General features: G+C 35.2%; 2 protein-coding genes and 1 long non-coding RNA gene across 4 annotated transcripts; 1 reads left to right on the forward strand and 2 right to left on the reverse strand.

The window, feature by feature from the left end:
- Positions 1-678: 678 nt before the first annotated feature.
- Positions 679-3,270, reverse strand: LOC140788601 (uncharacterized). The gene is made up of 2 exons (XM_073137914.1): positions 2,707-3,270; positions 679-2,146 (listed from the first exon to the last, which is right to left on the reverse strand). The coding sequence occupies exons 1-2, from the start codon at positions 3,132-3,134 to the stop codon at positions 799-801; spliced, it is 1,776 nt and encodes a 591-aa protein (XP_072994015.1). The 5' UTR covers positions 3,135-3,270; the 3' UTR covers positions 679-798.
- A 3,723-nt stretch (positions 3,271-6,993) lies between these two features.
- LOC140789918 (uncharacterized) lies at positions 6,994-8,997 on the reverse strand. The gene is made up of 3 exons (XR_012109271.1): positions 8,910-8,997; positions 8,609-8,696; positions 6,994-7,074 (listed from the first exon to the last, which is right to left on the reverse strand). It is a non-coding gene; the product is annotated as an uncharacterized lncRNA (long non-coding RNA).
- Positions 8,998-9,570: 573 nt separating this feature from the next.
- On the forward strand, positions 9,571-14,169 carry LOC140789971 (uncharacterized). 2 transcript variants are annotated; one of them, XM_073139916.1, is made up of 7 exons: positions 9,571-9,850; positions 10,524-10,614; positions 11,304-11,419; positions 12,319-12,378; positions 12,491-12,556; positions 13,401-13,605; positions 13,682-14,169. In XM_073139916.1, the coding sequence occupies exons 1-6, from the start codon at positions 9,794-9,796 to the stop codon at positions 13,593-13,595; spliced, it is 585 nt and encodes a 194-aa protein (XP_072996017.1). In that variant the 5' UTR covers positions 9,571-9,793; the 3' UTR covers positions 13,596-13,605; positions 13,682-14,169. The 2 variants fall into 2 exon arrangements, 1 of the variants encoding a protein (XP_072996017.1); XR_012109277.1 differs by having other exon boundaries at positions 9,596-9,850; positions 13,405-13,605.
- Positions 14,170-16,786: the final 2,617 nt, after the last annotated feature.

Here is a 16,786-nt window from a genome sequence, read left to right on the forward strand (position 1 = left end):
ATTAAATACTAAAGTAAAGAAAACTTTTTCAAACCTTATAGGTTTCCCTCGCTAAGCTCCAATCGGACTGAATCATATCAATGTGTTCTTCCAAACATTGGTCAGTAATTTTTGTATTTTAAAAACCAAAAGGTATTCATCAAGAAATATCATTTTGTCATGTTTTGTTGGGTTAAAATTAACCTGATTAACTTTTTCAAAGACTTCCTATTTAGATGAAGAAAAGGATTGATCGAAATGAAAATAACGAGAAAAAAAAAACTACTAAAAAAAAGTTCCAAAAGAGAAAGGAGAAGAATTAATAAACCATCAACTTTGTCTTAGAAAAAAAAACAAAGAAAAATCTTCAGTTTCCTCCAACAACTCTTTTTCTTGAGCTAGCTTATCAAGAACGGCCATAAATTGGTAACCAATTCACAATGTAATTAGGATGGTATACAATTTAGAATAGGTATTTCACAATTAAGTAACTCTAATGGGGCTGCAATTCAAAATTAACCTTTTTCTTTCTAGAACAAAGGTTGCGGTCGCTTTATCCTTCTACTTAAGACATTAGTTATTAAATTGATTACAAAATAATTACACAAAATTATAACTCAAATCTAAGTAGAAGCACTGCGCATCCAATCCACAACATACAAATTCATAAAATAATCACTGGACGGGGGGGGGGGGGGATGGTCAAAAGAAAACAGACAAGTCAGTTACAATTATCTCAAACAAAGAATTAACTACAAACAATGTCAAACTAGCAACTAGTGTTCCAAAAGAAGAAAAATTCAATAACACCACCCCATATTACACTCTTACCCTTCCACCATATCCATCCCTCTCCTCCCCTGAGCTTGAAGCCACTTCAATGGCATTCATCCCTTCCCCTACCTTGTCCACTCCACAAGCCGCGCTCGACCTCCTCTCGTCTTCCAACCCTTCCACATGCCCTGCGGCAACTACTCCTCCCACATTGCTCACATTGCCAAAGATTAGCACCAGAAGCCCCACAAAACTAGCCAAGAACGCCACCGCAAACGCCGGCCCGACGTGCCCCGGAGACGCCGACCCGATTGAGAATCCAATGCAGCCGCCGATTGCCCTAGCTGTCGCGAACCACACTGCAAACGCCCCCTCCTTCCCGGCCGGAGTGCAATCCAGAAGCAAGACCCGCCCAAACGCGTGCAGCAATCCGGCGGCCGTGCTCTGGACTAGACCCATGAGGATGACATGTAACTCATTCCATTTCCTTCCTTTATAGTAGAACCCAGCACCGGAGGCGAATGCCGACAGGAGGAATCCGAGCAACTGCATACTGACCGCGTCCGCACGGATGAGCATCTGGAAAGGATACAGCAGAGGAAGCGACATCGCCGGAAACATGAAGTAGAAAATCCATAATGTTAGAAGAATGACCGGCTTGATGCAATCGCCGCCTACTACGTAGAGTACAGCGCCGGTGAAGATGCACGTGGTGGAGAACGATGACAAGAATACGGCGGCGAGGCCGCCGACGGCGTGCGGGTAGTTGAACACCGCGAGGGCGTATGCCAACTTGGAAGCGAAATCTGACGACGTCGATGACGAGGATGATGGTGATGAGCACGCTGGTCTAGTAGAAACGAGGCCATGGCATATGCCGACGAACCACGCGAGGCCACTAAAGATGGAAACCACCCATAAGCTCGTGAGCTGGTCGGAGCGGCGAAGCATGTGGTAGACAAAGGCGGCTATGATGGCGGCTCCGACGCTACCTATGGCGGTGGAGTACAACGAGAGGCGGCTCGAGACGGCTCGACGGCGGAGGAGGCGTTGCCTTCCGCCGACCCCGGCGGTGAGGCCGCGGACCATGAGGCCCAAGTACCGGGTGTGGGCGGCTTCGGCGACGACGATGGAGGAAATGACGGCTGCGATGTAGAAAGGGAAGAGCCACACGGTCTTGAAGAAGCCGGTAAGGAGGCAGGAGAAGGAGCCGACAGTGGTGGCGGCGATGAGGATGAGGGACTGGTGCTGGCCGCGGTCGAGGTGGTGACCGAGCTGGGTGAGGAGGGGGGAGGCGACGAAGATCCCAACGGCCCATGAGATCGCCGTCCAGTTGAGGGCGGAGAGTTTTGAACTACCGATAACAATGGAGTGATGTACTAACTTCTGGTACCTGCCAAAAAAACAAAAACAACAAACAATTTTTTTTGAAAAAATAAATCTCAGTTAGTTTTAAATTATCCACTAATTAGACATTAAATGGTAATCATTTATCATTTGAGATGAGACTAATAGTAATCTTGTTAATTACCAGTTCTATGCCGAGAGAGAGAGAGAGAGAGAGAGAGAGAGAGAGAAGAAGACAAAACAATGGCAGGCAGGCAGGCATGCTTTGAAGGAAGTCTTCATTGGTTCCATAAAAAAGAGAGCAGAGAGATGCTTTCATTTATTGCTTCTCCTCAAAAGAAGAGACGACAAGATGCTTTCATTTCAACGTCTATATCAGAAGAGAGAGATGCTCCTCCTCTTCAAATTTTCAAAAGGAGATTTATTGTATACTTTTTTACTCCAAACCTACTACAGTGTGTTTGTTTCATTTTACACCCTACCATCTTTCTATATTTTTTAATTGAAGGATAAAAATAACAGCTTAAACCTGAAATAAACACATAGCACAGGGTGTGAAATGAAAAAAAAAAAAAAATCCCGGAAGAGAACTGAGAGAGTACTCACAGCGCCATCTCCTTCCGAGAGCAAGCGACGCCCTTGATGGTGTACGGCGGCGAGTCGGAGGACGGCGCGATCTGCGAGATGATGAGCGGGAAGAGCACGGGGACGAGCACGGCGAGGACGAAGTAGGAGCAGAGACCGTAGATGTACCACCCAACGAGCTCGATCCTGGTCGGCGGCTCCTCCGGCATGGTGACGTAGTCCCCATACGCCCCGCGGACGGCCGCGGTCTGCACCTGGACGCGCGCGGCGCGCATGGCGTCCGGCGTGTCCATCTCCTTGTAGGCGTCCTGGTCCTTGTAGTGCTCGTTGGCCTTCTCCAACGCCTCGCGGATGTTGCTTGGGTTGTTGGTCTCCGCCATGGCTGCTTCTTGGTCGAGTGCGAGGTGGGCTCCGAGGCGAGTGGAGGAGGTTTTAGTTGAAGGGAGCATCAGGTGGGAAGTAGCATAGCTTGGGTGAGAAGAGCTTTGGGGTTTGGTTTGGTGGCTTTGCAAAAGCTAGCTAGGAGGGTTTAAAGGTGAAGAGAGAGAAAGAGAGAGAGAGAGTGTGTGTATGTATGTGTGGAGTGAGAAGTACTGCAAAGATGGCTCCTTATATGCATAGATTGTTGCGCTGGACATTGGATTCTACTTGTCTTAATTAGGGTGGTTGTTTCAAAAAATTATAATAAGATTTCAAAATGGAAGTTTTAAATCAAGTTGAATTTTCTTTGTTATTAAAATAAAATAACCAAAAAAAGAAGGAGGTACACCTTCGAAATTCAAATCTAGGTTTGAATCTTCTAAAGAGTCATCCTAAAGTTAGATAGAATAGATAGCAGGTGACTCCTCCACTCTAATTTTAAATAGTTATTATGAATAGTAGTTTAAACTGATTACTCGACAGCTTCTAGCTCGGCCATAAAACAGCTTAATATTTAAATTAGACTGCTTAAAATATTAGCTAAATTTATTTAAATATATCAAGATAGACTTAGTATGCGGGGCTAAAAATTATGTGAGACTTAGATACATCCCTATGACTAAAAAGGTCATGTTATTAACTCCATTTTTAAATAATTATTATAAAGAAAATTATTTGGTGATTGATGGTTAATAATAGTTTGATTCAATGACTTGCTCGATTATTAGCTCAACGGTACGATTGGCTTGGAGGAGCAACTTGGCAGCGTAATGGCTTGGAGCAATATTTCAACAGCATTCAATTCGGAGTAATAGTTTGGCGACACACAGCTTAGTATATTAGTTAAAGCTTAACGGGGCCTTAGTATTTTTGTATTTAGGGAGAGTTAATCTTCGAGCTATTATTGAATAATAAAAAAAATATATCTTAATTTTTGTGTCACCTTAAACTCAATGAAGGGCCCAAATCGTTTTTTCTCAACACCAAATAAAATCTTATTAAACGAAATAAATCCAATTTGAATTTGCAAAAACGCTTGAGAGAAACTAATCCCTTGGTTTTTCTAGAATCCTTTTTCCTTTACAGGGCAGAATATGATTCCATTTTAGCAAAGATGGAACAAAAAAGGTCTTGCAATTATGAGATAACATGAGCAGATACACTTTATTGTCCGCATGGTACCTTTTGACTTAAATTTTGCTGGGCTGTGATTATTATTGGCACAGGATCCCTCTTTCTTTTGTTATTTATGCAAAAGGAGACAGTCTTGCAGATTGGTCCCCATAACAGCCTGGAAAGGGGAGAGGTAAAGTTACTCATTAGCCCACATAACTTGCTGTAAAAAATTTCATTTTTACGACCTCTTAATGCAAACTGCACCGTTACAGTTAAAAAAGAAAAAGAAAATTACATTTTACCCCATTATGATTATGTCTAAATTTATTTTCACTTTTTATAATATTATTTGTATTAAGTTTAAAAGTTGTAGATACAATTTTTTTTTTATCATTTATGAGCACAAATGCTAGATGTAGTAAGTTGTTTAGTTTAGCCTTTTAAGCATGTGCATCACCGAATCGTTATTCTAAACTAAAAGCAGACTTTAAATTGTCACGCTGTCGAGCTGCTTCTCCAAGCCAACTGCATTATCGAATCATCAACCTAGTTGAGCCATTGAGCCAAACCATTTCTCTAGAATAATTAGTTGGGTTTATGGTCTATCTCATGATCTTCTTTGTCATCGAAAAGAGTACATTTAATATTTAATACCTACCAACTTTCCCAATTAGTTTTCAAATAATAAAAATATACATACGTTTAATATTTTTAATATACTTATCTCTAATAAGGGTCTTAAAATTAGATGTATAAATTAGTCAAATATAATTAAAAAAATAATTTAAAGGGATTAAAGTGATAGAAATATATTTAAAAAGATAAGCATTGGAGTTGGGATGGAATGGGAGCACTTCACTGAGAGCTTCACAGTGAAGCAGAGCTCACTTCTTTTGATGCAAAAAAAAAAAAAAGGGAAAAAAAGATAAGATGGATAACTTTTGGGATAAGGTGGTGAATGCAAAACTTGGTTATGTCCCACTTTGAATCCCATCTTTGCCTTTTTCCTAGATAAAACTGGATAATTTTAATTTAGGAGGATGAGAAGCAGTAGTGTATTCTGGGTGCTTTTCTTTGCTATACTTTTCTTTCGGCTTGTAGATCCACCATCATCATAGGATTCTTCTTCTTTGGATTCAAAAGCTGCTATTTAAATCTCGTTTCTTCTTTTTTGTTTTCTAGAATATGAATTGAGTCAAATATACGTTTCCTAGCAGCTTAGTAACTTTTCAGGAAGATGGTGACTTCACAGCTTCATTTTTGCACACTTATTTTTGATTAAATTCAAAAAAAGAAGTATCAAGACTTCCATTTTGTGTCACTAAACCATCCAAACTTTAAAATCTCAATTCATTTGATTAATTTTGTTGGGATGTGTTGTTGCTAATAGTATTCATGTGAGTGAGATGGTAATAATATCACGTCGACTACGAGACAAGCATATAACGACAATAAACGAGAAAAGATATTTTCATGTACCAAGTACGAACCCAAGTCCCCACAGATTAGCTTCTCGGGAGATGCATAATATCTAAAGATTATAATATAAATTTTGCAAGAAAAGGACGGAGTTTGAGTTTAATCGCCTAGAGAGAGAGAGAGAGAGAGAGAGGCCACTTGGCAATACTATAGAGGACGAAATTTTGGGAACGGCCCAAGAAAGCATTGTAAACTTTACCTTATTCTGGGCTTATAGCTGTATCCAGCTCTCTCTCAATTTTTTTTAAAAAAAAAAAATTAAAACAATAAACAAATAAAAAAAAATTTAGATCTTTGGATGGGTAGTTTGAATATCTATCTTTCTTTTACCTACACTCTTTTAATTTATTTTTTTACTATATATATCAGAATTATTATTTTTATCTAAAGATATTTTTTGGTTCATTTTTCTTTTTTAATTTAGAGAGTATATGTAGAGAATAAAAAGGTTTAAAAATATATATACGGAAAATAGTTTAAAAATCTAAATAAAATTATTTATAAAGATTAATTACAGCACTACTCCTCCTCAACTATTTAATATCTTCATCTTATTTTTTAAGAACAATTTGCATGTAATACTTGTCTTTTAATAAAATTATAGTTCGCACCGTATATTTTTATTATTTTCAAATCAAGCCTTATAATTTAGTGAATATTTATAAAAAAAAAATACCCTATCGTTAGATCAGCTAGTTAAACTTAACTAAACATCTATATTAAGTTAACTATACTAAAAAAATTATAAAAATAATCTCAACCGAGTAGGATATTTTAGTTATTTTAAAAATAAAATATCTCTACTTAATTAGTCTAAATCTAACCTAGAGTATTTTAGAGCTCGATTTATAAATAGTAAAAAATATATGGCGTAAAATATAGTTACGCTTAAAAAACCATTTTAAGACGTTATATACAAATTTCTTTATTTTTAAGATTTTCTTAATAATATTTCGAGAGTCTTAAATTAATGTCACGTGATTTTTTAATTAGAAGAATCTAATAAATAACTAATGGAAGATAATTTTAAAAGTTTTATATAATTAAAAACTATAAGAAAATTAGTATAATAATAAGGCTGCTAATTATCTTTTTTCCCCTTAGTTAATGCAACCATGTGAAACTCATATCATGAAAGTGATATCATAGTTAATCTAAAATACTCTATGTTAGTGTCAATGGTGATAAAAAATAATAATAAATTTCAAATTCAAATCATAAATTCTCTTAAATATACATACAATTATACATCAAATATTACCAAATTACAATTGGGAATTTGAAATTAGAATGGTTTACAATTAGCTGACAATTATTACAGAGGGATCACAGCAACAGTCATCAATAAGGCAGCAGCAACAAATAGCAGCAAGGCTGTAGAAATTGAATAAAAGTTATCAAAAATAGATGCAATTTTAGGTATTAAACAAGATAAGCTCTCTTTTATTGATATATTAAACAAAAGTTTAAAATATCACAGAAGCATTAAGAAACATACATATTCTCTATGCTTCACTATTATACTATTCTTATCCTATCTTAAATATTATAAAATAAGTTTATTTTGTTAACATAACAAATAAATATTTTACTCAGACAGCAAAATGTTATGGATGCTAAGGATGTAATAGTAATATTAAAGCTTAGTCTCATTTTAGGTAGCTTCGAATTAGTCTAAGAAAATTAAGTATTTGATTGAGAACTAGTCTAGGAGTATTTTTATTATTTTTAGTATAAAAATATTGGTTTTGGAGAAGAGTTAAAAAGATATGTTTATATGGATCAAAATATTCTTTGACTTTAAAAAATATTAGCATCAAAATATTATTACTAAATTTTTATTTTTGAATGCTGATTTATTTTCAATGAGAAAGAGGTCCTTAATAAAGGCTACAAACCTGCAAGCAAGTATAAACGTTTTTCCAAAGAAGATCTACGGGATTGTAGGCTTACAAGATTTTTTATTGAAAAATGTCCTTATAGTAAGGGTTTGCATCCTTTGATGTGACATATGAAAGAGTGAAATAATATTTATCTTGAAGAGAAATTGACATAACATAAAAAGTAAAAATTATTGATTAATTTTTGGAGATAAATTATCATATCAATGTTAGTACTCAAGTAATATTATGAGAGGTTAGATATATTTTATCTCTCTACCTACATATTTATGCCTAGAATTATTTTTTTTCTGTATATTTTAACAAGTCTTTAATAAATCTATATACTTATGAGTAAAGTGAGCGTGCCTAAATTTTTTTTCAAAAATTGAATAAATTTTCTTTATTTTAAATATTTTATAGATAATCACCACTTAAATAAGTAAAAGAATATATGTATATATATTTTTTGATTGTGCGAATTATTAGATCACATATATGAACAAGATGAATATGGGTTAAAAGAATCTGATTAAAAACTCATCTATTTTGCCTAATAAACATGACGGGGCATCTTGTCATGAACTTGCTCCATTAATTTTGATAGAAATATTGGTTTCACTTTAGTTGTAAGTATATGAACTAATTTGAGAATTTTTAAAATATACAGAAGTAAAATGATTTTTAACATAAGTACAAGGAGATAAAATATATTTAATCATATTATTAAATTTGTATTTAAATTTGGTATAAATACATGGAGTTAAAATGTATTTATTTGTCCTAACTAAGTTTAGAAAAATTAAAAAAGTACCTCAAACAATATACATGTATATATACTTACATAATATTTTATACTTTTAAAATAACTGATTATTTAACATAAAAAATATTGTAATTCCATATGTGTGTGGTATTATTAGGACTCGTATACGAGAAAGCTCGTTATAAATGCGATATATTATTAGTGTATTAGTTAGTAAATTAAGCTTTTAGATTAAGTGATTATTTAGCAATAAAGAACTTACCATCCCGTAATGAAGCCGTCGCCGCCTGATGATCGTGGTGGAGGAGCATACTGAGGTGGTGGCATTACCGGAGGCCCTTGGTAATAACCTACATAAAAATAAAATAATAATAATAATAATAATAATAATCAAAAGTCTCGTAATGTATAATAATTGCATGCAAAAGATAATAACAAAACCGCATGAAAAAAAAAAGAAATAAAAAGAAAACGACCTTCCATGACATAAGAATTATAACAAAGAAAAGAACTGAAAAAAATTTTATTGATCATACCCAAGTGAAAGGAAATTTATTTATTACCTTGGGCAGGCGGGTACTTTGGATCATACATCTTTCTCAACGGAAAGAAATTAAAAATCAACCTAAGATTTTTATTTTTATTTTTTTTGTTGCAATTATACTAAACTTTTCAATTTCTTTGCCTTCTTTTATAATGGAGAAACTGTGCAGGTTGGTGAGTTGGTTAATCCACTTTTAGTTCTTATGTTTTTGGATGGAGTGGTTGAGAGCATTTTGCTAAGTATTTTTCCAAAATTGAGATGGTGGCTTAGGAGGACAATCTGTAATTAATTAAGTTATTTAATCCCATCTAGAGGGATGATGACAATTAAGGTTATTATTCATTTAAGTAGATCCAAAACATTCTAAGTGGGACAGGATTAAAGGTTAGATCAAATTTGAAGTCTCTATTCAAGCATTTGTCAAACTTTAATCAATTACAGTTTGCATCATGTTTTGCAAATAACATGCTTATATGACTAGTTGCCACCTCTGGGATAGAAGACATGGCTCACACCAAGACTCAAAATGCTAGCCATTATTATCGGAGAAAATATTTACAAGAGAATTACTTCATTGAAAACAGTTAATCTGGTCAACGACATTCATCAAGGACTTGGAACAATTCTTTGAGATCTTAACATTTTTTTGTTAAGTCACTAACGAACTGTGTCATCGACTTAACGGTAGAGAAGAGAGGTTTAGATAAAACAACGGCGTTATGAGAAGAGAGTTTTAGATAGCAACGACCGAGAATGAGAAGGAAGTTTCTTCTTCTTTCCCATCTAAGAACACGAGAAGAAGTCTTCGTCCAAACCTTCTACATCCATCCTTCCGAGAAATATCACGAGCTATAAACTGCGTCGCGGAAGAGAAGAGGCGAGAGAGAGAGAGAGAAAGCAGTCATGGGTCAAGCTTTTCGTAAGCTCTTTGACAGCTTCTTTGGCATCGCGGAGATGAGGGTATGCCCATTTCTTCCTCTTTCAATCTCTTGTATTCTTTGATGAAACTATGATTCCTCATATGGGTCTGTCTTAGAACTTCTTAATCTTATTCGGATTGCTGTTTTTTATTTATACTTTCTCGGCTCTGTATTAGTTTTTAGTTTGTGATTGGAGTGCAGATGAGATGTTTGTTGTTATTGACATTTTGTTAAAAGATAGTTAGAAACGCCATCTTGTTTGCTTTGCCTCTTTTGATGTAGTTACTTAGATATGCATCACATAAAAAGATGTTCGGATATGTACTATTACCATGTAGTGGGCAATTATGCAAAATAAATCAAAGGGCGGTATTATGAAGTAAGAGTTTGGCGAACCTATATGGTAAAATAACAGAATCATCAGCAAATGAGGGCATCACCCCCTCAAGATTGCTTTAAATGAGGCGCTTTAATCCTAAGGAGAGAAGAAAGCAGAAAGGTAGAAACTTATCTGCTTCGCTACAAAAGAAAGAGAGTTATTGTCGATTCTTGCTTATACTCTGAAACTTAGTGTAATTAAATCAGTAACCAATTGACCTGCAAAAACTTAGAAACTTTTGGTAGCTCGGTTTTCAGCTTTAATCTACCTCTTTCTATTGGTAGACTTGTAGCACCTATTGCATTAATCATTATTTCAAGTTCACTTGATATAGGTTGTGATGCTCGGTCTGGATGCAGCTGGTAAAACAACTATCTTGTATAAATTGCATATTGGAGAAGTTCAATCTACCATCCCAACAATTGGTAAGCACCATACACAACCAAACAACCTTCTTTTCAATTTTCTATCTTTAACTTGATAATATGTAAGGTGCCATCTTAGTTGGTATAAGCTCTAACAATCTTTATCTAGAGATCACAGAATCCCATACATATGAATTAATTGCTTCACTGCAACACAATATCAGGATTATCCTTATATTTGAATTTGAGAGGCTATATGCTCTCCAGGCTGTACTGCAGGGCTTTAAATATATATCAGCAACCTGTAATTTCTATGCTTGACATCTTTAGACCCCCTGCTGCTTCATCGGTCCTTGCCCATCATGGAAACTAGGTGCCATTATATTTAATTCCTTTACTTAGTTATGAGACAATTTTGAGAATTGATGCAAAAATGCAGAATAGATTAAATATAGAAGTAGACTCTTGTTTTACCGTTTAGTTGCATCAGCTGATCTATTTAAAATTTGGCCTTGCTATTTCTAGTTTCCTGGAAATTTAGATTTTAGGTATCTTGTGAGGTCAGTAATTTGTGTTACATTTTTTTAAGTTTGTAAGTGTTATTTTCTTTAACTTGCATCATATATTTCTTCTACCATATTAAATATCATGATTCACTGAAGTAATCTGTAGTTTTTTAAAAGTGCTCTTTAGAGTTGAGACTTCTAACTCTCCAAGTCTTGTGATTATTCTTTCACCATGCTCTGCAGGTTTTAATGTGGAGAAAGTTCAATATAAGAACGTAATGTTCACGGTATGGGATGTTGGTGGCCAAGAGAAACTAAGACCATTGTGGAGGCATTACTTTAGCAATACAGATGCCTTGGTAACGATTGCTATGTATATTTCATCTGTTACTTTTAACGTCCTTATTTCTTGCATTTGATTATTACTGCTGAACGACCATTCAATTCCTTTTAGAATTCTGATGGCTTACAGCTGCCGCTGCATTCAATTTTATGAAGAAGTCATATCTGAAATTGGACACCTTTTTTAAAGCAAACTCGAGTTTCCCAGCTTATACATGTAGTATTCTGCTCTGCGGTACATGATTAGTAGTGATTTTATGTTATAGTTTGATTACCTTGTAGGTGTTTCTGCTACTATCAATCTTTCAACTAAGCTTCTGGCTCATAATAACTAAAACATGAGATTGCTTCATGAGTTCATTCAACATACTAGTTCATAGTCACCATAACTTCTTCATAATATATAGAAGGAGACCATCTATCTCTTAATTAGTCTTGTTATTTTGTCCTCCAAAAATCATCTGAGAAGATCAATATAAAGATCTGACACCAGCTTTAATGACTGTTCTTTATTCTTAGATATTCTTATGTTTTTCATAAGGAGTACAAACACAAAGAACTTGCTCTCACAATTTTCTTCAGTATTGATCTGCCAGCACCATATTTCATATAAGTAGGCTTGGGCCGCATCAGGGTCTTATTCTATCTTGACCCAGATCAATCCACAATTGGTTTGGGACTAAGATTTAGATGAGCCCATCTAGGGATTGTTAGAGAGGGGATGCCATATAGGATAAAGCTATCATCCTTGGGATTATATGTTGTTACTTGTTATCATCACAGCAATCCAAGTTCTATTGCATGAGGAACTCAGGGACTGCTTTGTTGTATATTCTTGGAATCCCAAATCTTTGCTTTATATCTAATGTAAGATATGGAAGAAAACATATAAGATATCTGTCTGCTCTTGTTTCAGATTTATGTAGTCGATTCATTAGACAGAGAAAGGATTGGGAAAGCCAAGCAAGAATTTGAGGTTAAGTTTATAAACTGATTCTTACTAAGTAATTACTGGACGTCGAGTTTTACTTTTGATGATTATGAAATTTCCTTCTTGTTGAGTTAATTGCTTTTTATTCTTCTTTCAGGCAATTATCAAGAATCCTTTCATGCTCAGAAGTATCATCTTGGTGTTTGCAAACAAGCAAGACATGGTAAGTTTAACTGCATTTTTGAAGTCAAGAGCATAGTGCCTTTAAGTCCATGACAGTCATGTGATTTCAGTATGCATCATAAAGCATGTGCTTTTACTGTAATTCAGGTGGCTCGCATTTCTTCGCTTCTCTTCTCTTCTCTAAACTTTTGAAGGCCCTTTTACATGCACAGAATGGCCATTCATTAGTAAGGCCAAGTAATCAAATGGACTTACTTTGCTTTGTATTCCATGCTTTGAATGAAGAATTCATGGTAATGAAATCCCACATTTTAGTGCATGATACATAATCCTACAGATTTCTGTTTGAAATGATCTCATCTCCACTCATATGAATGAAGAGCATACTGAAAAATGATGCATCTCATAATATAATTACACAGTTGTTTTGACTTCTGAATTCTAACTATTCTTTCTTTGATAAGTCAATCCTTCATGGATGGATAATCTTACTTATCATACCCAATTAGCATCAAAATATGAAGTCAGTACATGGAGAATTCAGACATTCAGTTACTATGCATTTCAGTAATGGTTTTCTTCAGTTCCACCTATGAAGATATATACAGTTCTGCATTCATGATGTGAAAGGGCTGATTTCAAATGGTCATGATTCTATCAAGCCTTAGGAGTAAAGATCCTAGATGGACTGGATCAACTCTATAATTCATGAAAGGAATTGTCAACCTTTTCAGTTACCGAGTTCATACCTTGACAAGACTAACAGAAAGGAAAACTAACTCATTACACGATAGCTACTTATACTCTTCTACTGTCAAGTAGAGGTGTCAGCTGTAGTAAATTATTTTCTAAAATTGAACCATAATCATTTTCCTTGCATCCAGAAAGGCGCAATGAGCACCGCAGAGGTTTCTGAAGGGCTAGGCCTGCATGAGCTGAAGAATCGAATATGGCATGTCCAGGGAGCATGTGCTCTCAGTGGCGATGGACTTTATGAGGGATTGGACTGGCTCACAACCACTTTGAAGCAGATTCAAGCCCCAGGAGTCACCACTTTTCTTGGAAGTCCCTCGTTCTGATCAGAAAAAGGTTTAATATGTTCTTAATGTTTGCATCTCTGTTATGCCAAATATTCCAGCCTTCCTAAATCTTCTTAACTATTCAGGTGGACCTCTTTGGGTGTTTGGATTACTCAATCAGATGAGAGCTGGGATGTATAGTTTTCTGTCAAATGACACAATGTGGCGATGATATACTTGCAGCCACGATGAATCAGACAAGTATGCTTCCCCTGCCTGGCACAATGATTAAATTGGACAAAAAAAATTCTCTAGTCATATAAAATAACAATCTTGAATGGTCCCATATTTAATGAACACATAGGGATTATTCCGAGATGTGTGTTTCCCTTTCTTTCACTAGAAGTTGTTGTATATGTAGTAATGCATTTCCTCATATGTTCATCAATCATACGATATTATTCGCATCGAGCTGCTTGAAAACATTGCAATCTGCAAATCTGATAGGTAGTTTGTAAAAATGACATACAGTTGATTATTAGTTCTATTTTTCTTTTGTTCTATTCGTTTGGTTGTTTTCCAGATGATTTCAGTGGATAATGAGAATTTATCAAAAAAAGATTATTAAAGTGCAGTTCCTATGTAAACATTGGAATTAAGTTTCCCCTTAAGCTAGTGTCTATTGGCTTCATGTTTTTTTTTTTTTCTTTTTTTTTCCCTGACACTAGTTTTTTCTCGTCTGTTAAATGATTACTATTGTCATTTTTATGTTGAATAGTACAGCATTGTGTGAAAAAAATTCAATTGCCCAAACTACTCTTGATTAGACTTAAATTGCTCTATCCATAAATCAAGTTAGAAAATTCATTCATTTCAAAAGAAATCTTATGACACTTGCCGCAGAGATTCCCTGACAACCTCCAGCACCAAGTTACAGTTGAAAAATTCATGAATTTAGTTTCTTGTCCCAGTACTCAATCAAAAGCTCCAGTTAACTGAAGCTGATGGGTTTCAATTTAAGACAGGGAGGTGACTTATTTTGGCAAGTAAAGTTCTTTTTTTTACCCCTTTTTTCTTCCCCCCCTTCTATACTCCATGGCTGTCTCTCTTTTCAAGTAGGTTTGGATTATTATGTTGTTCTTGTTTGGTGCTTCATCTCAATCATTGTAGCTAAAAAAGAAAATTTTAATTTTGTAGCTAGATGTGACAATTGATGTATGATCCCCCTGTGGCTGGGCCATCTCTTATAGGTATAGCCATTTGAAAGACACAGAGAAGTGGAGAAGAGGAAAGTGTGGAGATGATGGGAGGGCCAGGTTTTAGGGAAGTGGCATCAATATGTGTGCCCAAAAGTTTAGAAAAGCCTGTCATCTTCTAGTGATTAGGAAACTGGCACCTGATGTTTGCTATGGGCATCTTATATTAGTAGTAACTAAGCAAAAGACCCACAAAAGAGAGAGACCCACAAAAGAGAGGAGAGTTTAGCACTGGCTATGGCTTTATTTGGGTGTACCCAAAAATGTTAGACAATTTTTTTTCTTCTTTTGTAGTGGCACATAGAAAATTTTAATTATCAATAATATCTTGGGTTTGAGGTATCTAAGTATTATTTTGATATCAAATTCAATCATTCAACCGCCCACGGATCAAATTTTGGAGGAATTACATTTTATTTTATGTGGTTAGGTCTAAAATTTACTTTCTCTATATTTATAATGAGTATCATCAAATTCGACGTGCAGATTAGTTAAATATGATGGGAAAAATATCAGTTTTAGCTTGAATATATTCATAAGGAGATAAAGTGACACTATAAGTGAGTGAAATAAATTTAAGCCTAAATCACACGGGGTAAAATACAGTTTTCTCTTAAAATTTTAATTCAATTAATGTTTAACTCCTGGACAACACCTACACAAGATTGAACTCGGTTTCTTCTGATTAAATAAAAAAGAATTATCCAAAGACAGAGTGCCTCGTGAGGGCTCATTTTTGTTGGAGGATTGATCTAATTGTCTAACCTAATTGTCGAGCCTTGCCGTCCGGCTCCGACGACTGTGGGATAACGTGCCCCTTAAACTATTAAAAGAAAAAGGAGAAGTTGAATTGTCAAAAGATTGAAGTGGGTCGAATTGAGTTTAGGGTTTGGGGGGGTGTCTTTATCTGGTACCAGATTCAAGAAGGTTTCCATTTTAAGAGGGGAACTATTCTTTGACTAAGATAATAGAAAAGGTCTCTTTAGCTCACTTAACAGCAACACGGCGAAGTACCAAACTACCCCTAGCCCTCCTTTAAATGGAAAACCCCCAAAAAGACCATCTCGGAAAGCAGAGCCTGAGACATACCCAGGTGTGCTCCAGAATGTTCTCCATGTCAAACGATAGGGGTATAAATGTAATTTCTCCCCTTGATGCAGACACCGAAATTAAAGGTGGGACCTTTTAATTTCACACACACATTTTATATGGGGCTGGTTTCAATTTACACGCAATCTTTTGCAACTATTTGAATTTAAATCAAAAATAAACACAAAGTGCAAAATAAAATAATAGAGAAAAGTTTAATATATTTTATCACTCCTGGTACAAGTTTGATCTCTAGTATAAATAATCCCGCTTCTATTAAATCAAGAGAGAAAGTTCATTGTGCTCTAGTTATATAAAATAAAATTACTGATTCTTCTTTCTTTTTCAGAAAATATTATAAACCAAAAATCTAATTATCCCAATCCAATCAAAAACTTCAAGAACATTTATAAAAAAGGAGGTAAATAGTGACTTCCAGAGCTCTATAATTTAACAAATATATATAAAAAATATTCTGCCGTTAGATCCGTTAGTAAAAACTTAACCGGACCTCTAAGTTAATCGGAGCTCTATTTAATAGACTAAGTCACACTAAGATCATTTTAGAATATTTTAAAGAAAATTTTATTAAAATAAATTTAACCCCTGTTAAATCCTGTGGTAGAATGTTGGTTCCCTATAGCAGTTGTACTGCTATTGAGGGAAAGTCCAAAGATGCGATGCCAGACAGTGGCACTGGCATCGCTCTTTTTATAGTAAACAGCGAACTAAAGGGAGAAAGGCTGTGGATCAGCAGAAGCACAGCAAATGGGAGTGCGGACAAAACTACGGTCGCCATCCCTCAATATCCCACGTACACATGATGATGAATATTTTCTCTCTTTTTCTTTTTATTTTTATTTAAAAAAAGAAGAAGAAGAAGAAGAAGAAAAAGATCACGCCATT

The sequence above is a fragment of the Typha latifolia genome, chromosome 5 (assembly GCF_019914945.1).
Source record: "Typha latifolia isolate L0001 chromosome 5, TyphaL0001v2, whole genome shotgun sequence".
NCBI lineage: Eukaryota > Viridiplantae > Streptophyta > Magnoliopsida > Poales > Typhaceae > Typha > Typha latifolia.